Raw genomic sequence first — 11483 nt, forward strand, 5'->3', positions numbered from 1 at the left:
AGCATATGTTTATGAAAAAAGATGTGTGTCTTTCTAAACTACTAATTTTCTGACTCAGCTATCATTACACTAGACTTTTCAATTTGCTAATGTATTTTCTTCTTTCTAATGTAAGAAGACCTAGTTATTAATACAGTTACCAATTTTTGATAATACGACTTATAGTTATATGAACACTTTATCATAAAGATTGGACTCTCCTTACAGTTTAAGCTTAAATCATCTTTGCTTAAAATGTGAAGAAAGTAATCTAGCCAAAGTGGCAAACAAGTTACTCTTAGTCAAGTTAATCTTAATAACTTATGGTTTGACAAAATCAGACTGTTCTAGATCTGATCATTTGAAATGTGCTCATTAATTGTGAACCTCAACAGCTAATGTTATAAGTTTTAGTTAAAGAGTTTACAGTGCTGGTTTTGTGGTTATAGTTAGTGTCCCTGAAACTTTAACAATTACAATTTGTTTTGATTTTAAAGGAAATGTTGGGTGAACTCTTCACTCCTGTAGAAACACCTGAAGCACCAAACAGGGGATTCTTTAAAGGCTTGTTTGGAGGTGGTGCACAATCTCTTGATAGAGAAGAACTGTGTAAGTTGATTTATTTAATTTGGATAATATATCTATAAAACAAACATTCAAGCCATGTAAATTTTTCTTATGTGTATAAATTTATGTTCACCTTTTTCCTCTCTGTCACGACAATTGATGGATCCATCTTTTAGCAAAATGCATAAAATTGTTTTCTGCCATATTCTAACTCAAATCAGGGGAATATTTTACTCAGCAAATCAAAATCAGCATGGCTTCAGGCTAAAAAGGAATAAGCGTTAAGTGAGTAATTTGAAAATATGTTCTAGCTTTCGTTAAATATGATTTTTATTATTATTTTAATTCTGTAATGGACTTCAGTTGATAACATTAACTTCGAAAAAGTTTTTATGTTAACATTTATTTTATCTTACAAAACCTCTGGAGCTACTCTCATTGCACTTAGAAGATTATTTAAAATGTAAAGTCTAGTTCATGTACTATCTTCCATAGAATTGGCACAAATTGGAAATTGGTCCTTGAATGAACTAGTAAATCAATGCATGTTTCACCTTTCTTTCAAATAGGGGCTATTAGCTATTTTTGAATTATTATTTTCTTTTATTCTTTGTTTTTTACTAGAATATACTAGAATTTTCCTTTTCTGTTCAGTTTACTAGAAAAACTGTAAGATTAAATATTAGCAAATAAGAGTGTAGTACAGTTTCATTTTAAAAATTTATCCTAATGATTGGTCAGTCATCTTGGTAATGAGGATTGGTCAGTTTTAATTCATTTAAAAAATGAAGACTGTTCTTCAAGTCATGCTGCTAAGTCGCTTCGGTCGTGTCCGACTCTGTGCGACCCCATAGACGGCAGCCCACCAAGCTCCCCATCCCTGGGGTTCTCAAGGCAAGAACACTGGAGTGGGTTGCCATTTCCTTCTGCAATGCATGAAAAAGTGAAAGTGAAGTCGCTCAGTCATGTCCAACTCTTAGCGAGCCCATGGACTGCAGCCTACCAGGCTCCTCTGTCCATGGGGTTTTCCAGGCAAGAGTACTGGAGCGGGGTGCCATTGCCTTCTCCATCTTCAAGTCATGGGGGACTGATAATTTAGAATAATTGATAAAGCTGTACAAGATTAATTGATAAAGCTGTACAAAATTCAATTTTTATAAACATCAATGAGCTAACGATATAATGAAGACAGTATACATGGGGAAAGGTGGTAAGCATTGCAACCTGAGGCCACTTTTGCCCTGGAGTACTTTGCTAATCTAAAGCAACAAGCTGAAATTCTGAACTGTGTTAGGACCAGCGAGATAGGCTCGCAGAATTGGCTCAGGTGGCAACCCTGATAAATAACGCGTCCTCTTTGAAAGGACCCCAAGGACCAAGGGCCATAGCTTAAGAGTAAAACTGATGTGAGCATATACACAAATGAACATTGAATCAACTTATCAACTCGCTGCCCCAAACTCTGTAATTTATTCTAAATTTTATTTGGGAATTCAAAGGTCTCACCTCTTCTGTTTACCACTATACTAGAGTCTTTAAACCAGGGCAGTTAGGCAAAAAGAGAAGATAGTTGGCATGCAGTTGGAATGGAAGGAATGAAACTGTCTCTCTTTGCAGTTGACAGCCCTGCCTATAGAAAATCTTAAAGAAACCACACACACACACACACAGTGGTTCTAACTACTGGTGGTTAGGACTCAGCTCTTTTCACTGCCATGGCCCTGGGTGCTCAATCCCCGGTTGGGGAACCAAGATCTTGCAAGCTGCACTGTGTGGCCAAAATAAATTTTTAATTAAAAAATTAAACACATTCTAGGCAATAAACAAGTTCAGCAAGATTTTAGGATACAAGGTCCATATAAAGAATCAATTGCATTTCTATACACTAGCAATGGAGAAACCAAAAATTAAATTAAGGAGTTTCATTTATCAAAAAGATGAAATACTAGAACATACACTAAAAAATATGCTAAAAAATTCAAACATTGTTTAAAGAAATTAAGAAATAAATGGATTAATATCTACATTCATGGATTGGAAAATTTAATATTGCTGAGATGGCAGTACTCCCCATGTTGATCTATATGTTCAACACAATCCCTGTCAAAAGTCCAAGCCGGTTTTTTGAAGAAAGAAATAAGCAGTTTCTGAGATTCATATGGAAATGAAAAGGATTCAAAATAGCCACACAAACTCACACACAAAAAATTTTTTTGTAAAGAAAAAAGATCCGAGTCACATTTTGATTTCCAATGTTGTTACAAATCAGGAATCAATCAAGATAGTGTGGTACAGGCATTAGGATGGATACATAGACCAATGGAAAAGAATTGAGAGCCCAGAAATAAGCCCATACATGTATGGTCAATTGATTTTCTACATGGATGCCAAGAAACTTCAATGGTGAAAGAGTGGTCTTTTAACAAATGGTGTTGGGACAGTGGATATCCACATGCAAAAGACTCCGACTCACACCATACACAAAAATTAATAACTCAAAATGGATCAAAGACCTCAATGTAAGAGCTAAAACTATAAAACTCTTAGAAGAAAACCTAAGTATAAATCTTTGCGACCTTAAATTACACAGTGGTTTCTCAGATATAACACCTAAATCAAAACCAACCAAAGAAAACAATAAATTATGTTCCAAAATTAGAAGTCAGAAAACATAATGATATCTATTGAGTCTAATAGCCAGAGTGTTAAAAAAAAAATTTCTTAAAATTTCTTTATTCTTCAGTTCAGTTCAGTTCATTCGCTCAGTCGTGTCCGACTCTTTGCAACCCCATGAATCGCAGCATGCCAGTCCTCCCTGTCCATCACCAACTCCCGGAGTTTACTCAAACTCATGTCCATCAAGTCGGTGATGCCATCCAGCCATCTCATCCTCTGTCGTCCCCTTCTCCTCCTGCCCCCAATCCCTCCCAGCATCAGGGTCTTTTCCAATGAGTCAGCTCTTCACATGAGGTGGGCAAAGTACTGGAGTTTCAGCTTCAGCATCAGTCCTTCCAGTGAACACCCAGGACTGATCTCCTTTAGGATGGACTGGTTGGATCTCCTTGCAGTCCAAGGGACTCTCAAGAGTCTTCTCCAACACCACAGTTCAAAAGCATCAATTTTTCAGCGCTCAGCTTTCTTCTCAGTCCATCTCTCACATCCATACATAACCACTGGAAAAACCATAGCCTTGACTAGATGGACCTTTGTTGGCAAAGTAATGTCTCTGCTTTTTAATATGCTGTCTAGGTTGGTCATAACTTTCCTTCCTATTCAACAATAAAAAGAGAAATAGTCAAATTTTAAATGGGCAAAGGATTTGAATAGACTATTCTCCAAAGAAAACATACAAATGGCCAATAAACGCATGCAAAGATGCTCAATATCATTTGTCATTAGAGAAATGCAAATCAAAACCACAGTGAAATACCACTTCACATTTACTAGGATGGTTGTATTCAAAAAGATGATCTTCTCAAGAATATGGAGAAATTGGAACCCTTACAAGTTGCTGGTGGAAATATAAAATAGTATAACCTCTTTGGAAAACTACAGCAGTTTCTCAAAAAGTTAAACATGAAGTTACGTGACCCAACAATTCCATTACTAAGTGTACACCCAAGAGAATTGAAAACGTGTGTTCACACAAAAACTTGTACAAATGTTCATAGCAGCATTAGTCATAACAGCCAAAAAGTGGCAACAATTCAAATGTCCATTAACTGATGAATAGATAAACAAAATGTCACATATCCATATCCATACAATAGACTATTACTCAGTTATTAAGAAGGATGAAGTACTGCCACATGCTACCATATGATTGAATCTTGACATTAAGTGAAAGAAGGCAGACACAAAGGCCACACAGTGTGTGAATCATTTGTATGAAATGTTCAGAATAGGAAAATTTATGGAGACACAGGAGATTATCGATTGCCAAGGACTGAGACGAGGGGGAAATGGAAAGTGACTGCTAATAATCATGCAGGTGTTTGGGTGTTTTGTTTTTGAGTAATGAAAATGCTTGAGAATTAGTAGTTGTACAACCTTCTGAATAAACTTGAAGTCACTGACTTGTTTAGGAGCAAATGTTATGGTGTGAATTACATTTCTAAAGAAGGAAATGTGTGCTGAAGTACGAGGGAATCTGACCTCAGTTTTCAACAGAATTTTGAAGACTTGCAGTCATGAGGCTGTTAGGTCATGAGGGTCTAGGTTGCAAAAGGAAAGAAAGCAATAAATTCCCCAGATCTGTTGAAGACAAATGTGATCTATTTGGTAAGCAACAAGATAAATGGATAGAAAGAAAGGAATGTGGTTATGTACAACTTTTGGAGACTGAAAAGAAATACTGAATAAATTCTACATTTTTCTTCTAAGCCGAAGGATCGTATTTCAAGTGTGAGGAAAGTACAGAGTGAATAAAACAAATACATAAATTTAAATCTGTGTCTTTGAATTTAAATATCTTTAATTTATCTTTAATTTTTGGACACTTAAGAGTGATTTTTTTTACTGTTACTAAAGTGGTATCAGTATACCCATCATCCATTCCAACAAATAATTGTCACTTTTTTTGCTCAAGTTCTACTATATGAACTGGAATGAAATATTTATTAGTGTATGTTGCAGTTCTATATACTTGAAAAGTATCTAAAAGTTAATTGTTAAAACAAGCATGATAAAATACATAATTATTACAAAGTAAAATATAAAAATACTTCAATTATATTGTCAGTCCAGTGTGTTTTAATGCTATCAGGAGATAGAATTTTATCTTAATAAAAGTTTTCATTTTCTGGGTTACTCTTCCATGTATCAAATCATTCAGTTGGAGAATCGTCCTCAGGAAAGGCTTCAAGGAGTCTTGCTCAGCACATCCCTGGCCCTGGGGGCATTGAGGGTGTGAAAGGAGCCGCATCTGGAGTTGTTGGGGAACTCGCCCGAGCCAGGCTGGCACTCGACGAGAGAGGGCAGAAACTCAGCGACCTGGAGGAAAGGACTGCAGCGATGTTATCCAGTGCAGATTCGTTCTCTAAACATGCTCACGAGGTATGTCTGTCAGACAGATGCCTAAGCCAAAAAGGCTGGACACAGCAAGTATGAAAATTGTGTTTTTATATCTGTTTTATTTTGACACATAAATTTTCTTCTCATATCCTCAGTATGGTTGCAAATTCCTAAATTTTGCCACTAGAGGGAATCATTACAAGACTCTCAGTAGCCTTGGGTCTCTTAACTGAAGATTATGAATTTTGAAGGAACCTGCTCCCCCTTCAGGCTTGTTTTAAACAAAACCAGTGGCTTTGCAGTAGTTACTCAGGGAATACAATAAAAACAAAGCTAATTTTCCTAAATTCCTCAGATTCTACTACTAACTTCTCCTAGAAAAGAAAATAATTTGTCTCTTGATTCTTTAGGTAGATTTAATCCAGTGAAGCGATACTAAATGTGTCTGTAGACCAATTCACGCAGAGGAGTAATGTGCATTTTTGCAGTGAATTCATCTTGATAAACGAGGAAGCTGTGGTGGAGGTTAGAATCAGAGACTATGAGTTAAGGGAGCCCTAATTGGCCCTCTTACAAATACTCTTTGTTAGCCAGAATAACACCCTTGAAAAACTGGATTTTTTTTTTTTTTAACTGAATTTAAAGTCTGTTAGGTGGAATGGGTACATGTTTCTCATTTTGACAGGTCTGCCACTCCCTGATACTTTATACTGGGCTACTTCTCACATTTACTTCCTAGCCTAGCCTTCAAAGACGTTTTGCTTTTATTACCTGAAGACACCATATTAAAGTTGTTTTTACATTTAAGTACCCAGTCTGTCAGTAATAGCTCTTCTTTAAACTTTAGGTCAAAAGCCATCTCTTCCTTGCTCAATAATGTTGACAGCTAGCATGTATGAAAGAGGTAACTTGGCCTAAGAGAGATTTTTCCAGGTTTTCAAAGAGATTTATGAGTCCTTGTATGAGACCCACACACCTCAGATAACCGCTAGTGCCGTCACATCTAAGTCAAGACTTATGTTCACATAACTCTGAACCTGACTGTGATTTCTAAGGCATGTAACATTTCAGTCAGCCTCAGAATGTATCTACGGTCTAAATATTTAGCCAAGAGCTCAATCCCTAGCTGTTAGCTTTTCCCTTCTACCAAATGTTCCTCAGCCATATTTGAGAGTATAAAGAAGACAGTACGTTGAGTTGGTTAAATCATGGGTTTTTGGATTAGACTACATGGGTTCAAATCCCACTTTCATCACTGTGTTATCTTGGCTAACCTCTTTAAGCCTTAGTTTCTTCATTTGTAAAACAGGGAGACTAACAATGCCCAGCCCACAGAGTTGTTGTGAGGATCAAGTGAATCCATGCAGGGAAAGTGTGTTATACAAGTGCATGGCTCAGAGTCAGCTACTCCGCAAACTGTAGATGGCAGCAGTACTAATTTCAGCCTTTCCTTCTCCAGGTTCTTTCAGTGTTCTTTTTAATTCAGTTAAGAGAACTGAGAGTTACTTATTTTTTAAGTTATTAGCTTATGTCACCAAAGAATGCGCTGAGCTAAAATTTACTCATATCACGTCTTTTAAGAAACGTGAGGACCTGCTATGCCCGTCTTCATACAGTCTTTTTTTCCTTGAAACAGAACAGTTCTTATTTCTTGCGTTCAGTATAAATACTGAATATTAAAAACTGGAGAATGCTTCAGAATAATTTAATGTTTCAGAAAACTACAGAAACCAGTTTGTAAATGTTATTCTGGCATTGTTAAAGCGTGTTTCTTTCTTGTTTTCTCCCCTTAGATGATGTTGAAGTACAAAGATAAGAAGTGGTACCAGTTCTGATAACCGGAAACCCAGCTAAAGTTCAACGTCAGCCAGAGGGAAGAGAATTTTCCTTTTTTGTGTTATTGATTTCACTCTAGGAAAGTTAACAAGAAGGGATGTTTGTCACTGGATACTGCTCTTTCCTAGCACAATCACGCCCTGTCTTACCTCAGTCGTGTGGCTTTAACTGAGGCGTGCTCACACACACTCAACGAGGAGTAGATGGTGCGGGCCAGCTGTGAGCTGACAGTCTGGGAATTAGGATGGTGGTCACACGTTACAAACGAAGAAACAGAGGGATTTGAGGAGACATGGCAGGGACTATTCCTGGATCATTCCTGTATTAAACTTTCACACGCCAACAGATTCTGTGCTGTCCTATTTGCCATCAGTGTTTGACCTCTTTGAGGGAGAGGCAGTAAGTCAGAAGTCTCGAAGCTGAAACAGTTATGTCTGTGTCATCGACTGAAGTATAAACTGCTGTCTTGGACTTTCCCTCCCTTCAACTGACTGGTCATCAGTATCATTAGTGAAGAAAAAAAACAAAAAAACAAACTGTTTGTTACCATATCTTTAGACAGATAAGCTGAATGGTGGGCTTTAAATAATAAAAACATACACATAGTTGACTTGTGTATGGGCTACTCTTGGATTCTTGTTATTGTATACTTGTGTTTAGTCCATATTTTGTCAAAAGCAAAACAAGGCGATACATCACTTTTCATTGAAAAGAAAAGTGTAGAGCATGACTGAACTGCTCATCATTCTGGGAGTTTCCATGTAGTGACTGTGCGGTGTGGAAAGTGAGAAAAACCTCCATTGTGCTGAGGAGAATACTTCAGTGTCTCTTGTCATTGTGCTCATTAATTCAGCTAAAGGTGGATTTGACCAAAATACTTACCGGTTAAATTTGTGGAGATGTTGAAATCGGCTAAGTTTTTAATTTTGCTTGAATTTTTATAAAATGTTTAACCCAATGTACCTTTGCATTGTTTGATTAAAACTGCTTTAAAAAATGTTTCATTATTTCAGTAAAATGTTCAGCTCCCTTTAAAAAAAAAAAAAACAACACCCTTTATTTGCTAACAGTTCCAGTACACTCAGGTGATGAGGTAATTAACTCTTAGTGCACATGCCGTCGCATGGAAAAACTCAAAAGCATCCATTCTCAATAATTATCTAAGAGTCTAGTCTGACCTACAAAGTATTTTCTGTAGAAATATACTATAAATCTGTACGTGTCCTTTCAAGGTTTTGAAAAACCGAAAAGGAAAATACATGCGTTTTGGTAATTAAATTATTTCTGTATTGGAGGATAAAGCAAATGAGACCATCAGTGGACAGTAAATGACTGGTACCAAAACTGCACACACAGTCAGAAAAGAGATAATGGGAATGGACCTGGAAGTAGGTAAGCTCATTCTGCAGGCTCATCTGAGATTATTACCGATCGTTCTGAAAGCGACAAAGGATGAATAATCTAGAAGCATTATACTTAATGAAATTTAAAATATTTTCTTCTACAAAAGAAATAGTTTAAAACCATTTTCTTTTGTCATCAAGAGATAATCAGAGCACAAATTGATAGCAAACATGATGGTTGTTTTTCTATTCCATACAATCTAAAGGTATATATAGAACACCTTAATTTCACAAGTCTGTCTTGCGTTTTTCCTCTTTACTCTTTTCATTGATAAAGCTCTTATGTTTACATTTTATGACGTGCACTACGGGATATGAAAGTTTACATTAAAATTTACTTTGTCATTAGGGAGGGATTGAATATATGTGATAGAGATGATTGATCAAGCCAAAAGAAATATTTTTAAAATACAGTCATTTTCAAAAGTTTTTGAATTTGTAGGAAGACCTATGAGTAACATTTCTGTTTAGTTAATGCCAGCTTTATGATGAACATGTAGCAGTTTACAAATTGCTTAATTTGTATCATATATAATCTAATAAACCCATTGTTCCATGATATGTCACAGGAAGTTTTCAAAGGCCATTTTTTAAAGGTACAGTTTCGTGTCATCAGTAAAATCAGTAGTTAATGGATTTGAAGTTGAGAAGCACTAACTAAAGTGATATACATGAATGGTTGGTTCCCCATTCATGTGTAAGGGCACATTAGCTCCAATTATTTGATTTGCTATGTTGTTTTGTGTTAATTGTATATCAACTTAATTTTTATATCAACTGTCATTTTTCCTGTTGTATATAAAATGAATCAATCTTGTAATTATTTTCAAATAGAGAAGTAGATACATTTACCTGAGGTGGATTTTATAAGAAAACCTTGAATCAATATTTCGAGTTATTTTATTTCATTTTTAAATTAACCTACAAATTATGCACAGCAAACTAGAAACTCACGTAGGATTAGAAAGCTTGAAGTATTTTTGAAAATAGGAAATAAGCTTCTCAGAGTTATACTTGATTCAGTCTGTAGATAAGAGACAGTCTGCAGTAATAACTAACCCAGGGAATTTATTGTAATTTGAGAGGTAACATCTCTATTTTTTTTCTAACACAAAAAGTTATAGTCACCAGCAAGCCAAGATTTCAGGAAAACAAACCAAAAAAAGTCAAAATAGAAAATATTAGAAAAATGAAAGATTTTTGTGCGCTTCCACCATATCCTCAAACATTATTTTTTGTTGCGTGTGTCCTTGACTCTAAAATCATTGAAGTATTCGTTGATTAGCAGTCTGTCAGTAGGAGGTGGTTTCCCTATATGTACCACATAATCTGGTTCGTTTCACTTTTCAAACCAAAATCCATATGTATTTGCTTTAGAAGTTGATTTGAAACTTTCTGATAACTTCTGTATATTACATCATTTGAAGTTTTGCATCATCTTAATTCCCTTGGTTTGCATTTCAATTGTACTGTTTCCAAAAATGGTTATAGATATAACTGAGCTATTGCTAACTTCTTAATTTGATTTTTTTATGGATGTGAAAAAATGCTGCTAATTGTCTGTTATTATGTGTAGTATATGACAATTTAAGTACAGAACTTTAAAGAAAGGTATATCTCTTTTCCTTAGAACTTTTTAATTGTAGGTTTCTCTGAAGTTATTTTGTGTAGATATGTGTTTTAAACAAGTCTGAAAGTGTTACATAGTTTTTGATTACAGGAGTGATGGGAAAACAACTGAGGAAAGGAAAATACGTGAAAGACACCATGGACTTCAAAGTTTTACCCTGAGTTCTATATCCCATATATGTTTTGCTTAAGGCATTTTCTCATGTGACATTAGAAAAGCTATATCCAAAGGTAAATTTTGTGTGGCAAAGATTTATTTTACATTTTAACTTTTGGGATTTTGTTTGTTTTTGCAAAATAAAGAGCACTGAACTTTAAACTTGAATTTTTTCTGCACTTTTTTAGGTAAAGAAGACTTTTTATTGTCATTGAACTCACATTTCTCCATTCAAATCAAGTGATACATATGTATAAAACATACCAAAATCATGAATATGCTGCTAGTTTAAACAATTAAACTGATCATAGTTTTAAAACCTTCAATAAGGTTTTATATAGTTTTCAAGGATAAAAAATAGTAAAATCATTTGCTGTTTGTTTCAGTGTTCTAGGTCTTAAATTATTGCAACACTTTCAGATTTGTTTTAAGATCATACAGTAACATGTTATATTTATACATACTGCTAGAGAATATACTTTTAGTTTTAAAATGGAATTTTTATAAATGTATTCTTTAATTTTAAAAATGGTGAACTTGTTAAGTTTAAGTCGAAGTACTTAAAAAGTATGTATATTATCCATACAAAAAGTTATGTTTTACGCTTATAATAAGAAATACTGGTATCTCATATCGAGATACAATTAATTTTAAAGAATCATACATCATTCAAAAGTCTTCACACATGACAGGAAAGATACCATTCCTCTGGTTAAAAGAAACCCTCTATTGAGCATTTTCAAATATTAATTTTATTTTGGGGAAAATGCCCACAACAATAATTACAAGGTCTTTCTCAATACCTGCAGCTTGCTGTTGGATGCCTACCTTAACTATTGTTTTAAAAAATATATATATATATATATATTTAAAATAGTTTTCCAGATATTTTCTTCTAC

General features: G+C 34.9%; 1 protein-coding gene across 6 annotated transcripts in view; it reads left to right on the forward strand.

Moving 5' to 3' along the window:
• STXBP5 (syntaxin binding protein 5) overlaps window positions 1-11052 on the forward strand; it is a 158249-nt gene extending 147197 nt beyond the window's left edge. For all 6 annotated transcript variants that reach the window (XM_061130157.1, XM_061130156.1, XM_061130158.1 and 3 more), the window contains 3 exons: window positions 477-588; window positions 5381-5601; window positions 7353-11052. In XM_061130157.1, the coding sequence (XP_060986140.1) occupies window positions 477-588; window positions 5381-5601; window positions 7353-7394 (375 nt within the window). In that variant the 3' untranslated portion in view covers window positions 7395-11052. The remainder of the gene's footprint in view (window positions 1-476; window positions 589-5380; window positions 5602-7352) is intronic.
• Window positions 11053-11483: the final 431 nt, after the last annotated feature.

The sequence above is a fragment of the Dama dama genome, chromosome 26, assembly GCF_033118175.1.
Source record: "Dama dama isolate Ldn47 chromosome 26, ASM3311817v1, whole genome shotgun sequence".
In the NCBI taxonomy this organism is placed as follows: Eukaryota; Metazoa; Chordata; class Mammalia; order Artiodactyla; family Cervidae; genus Dama; species Dama dama.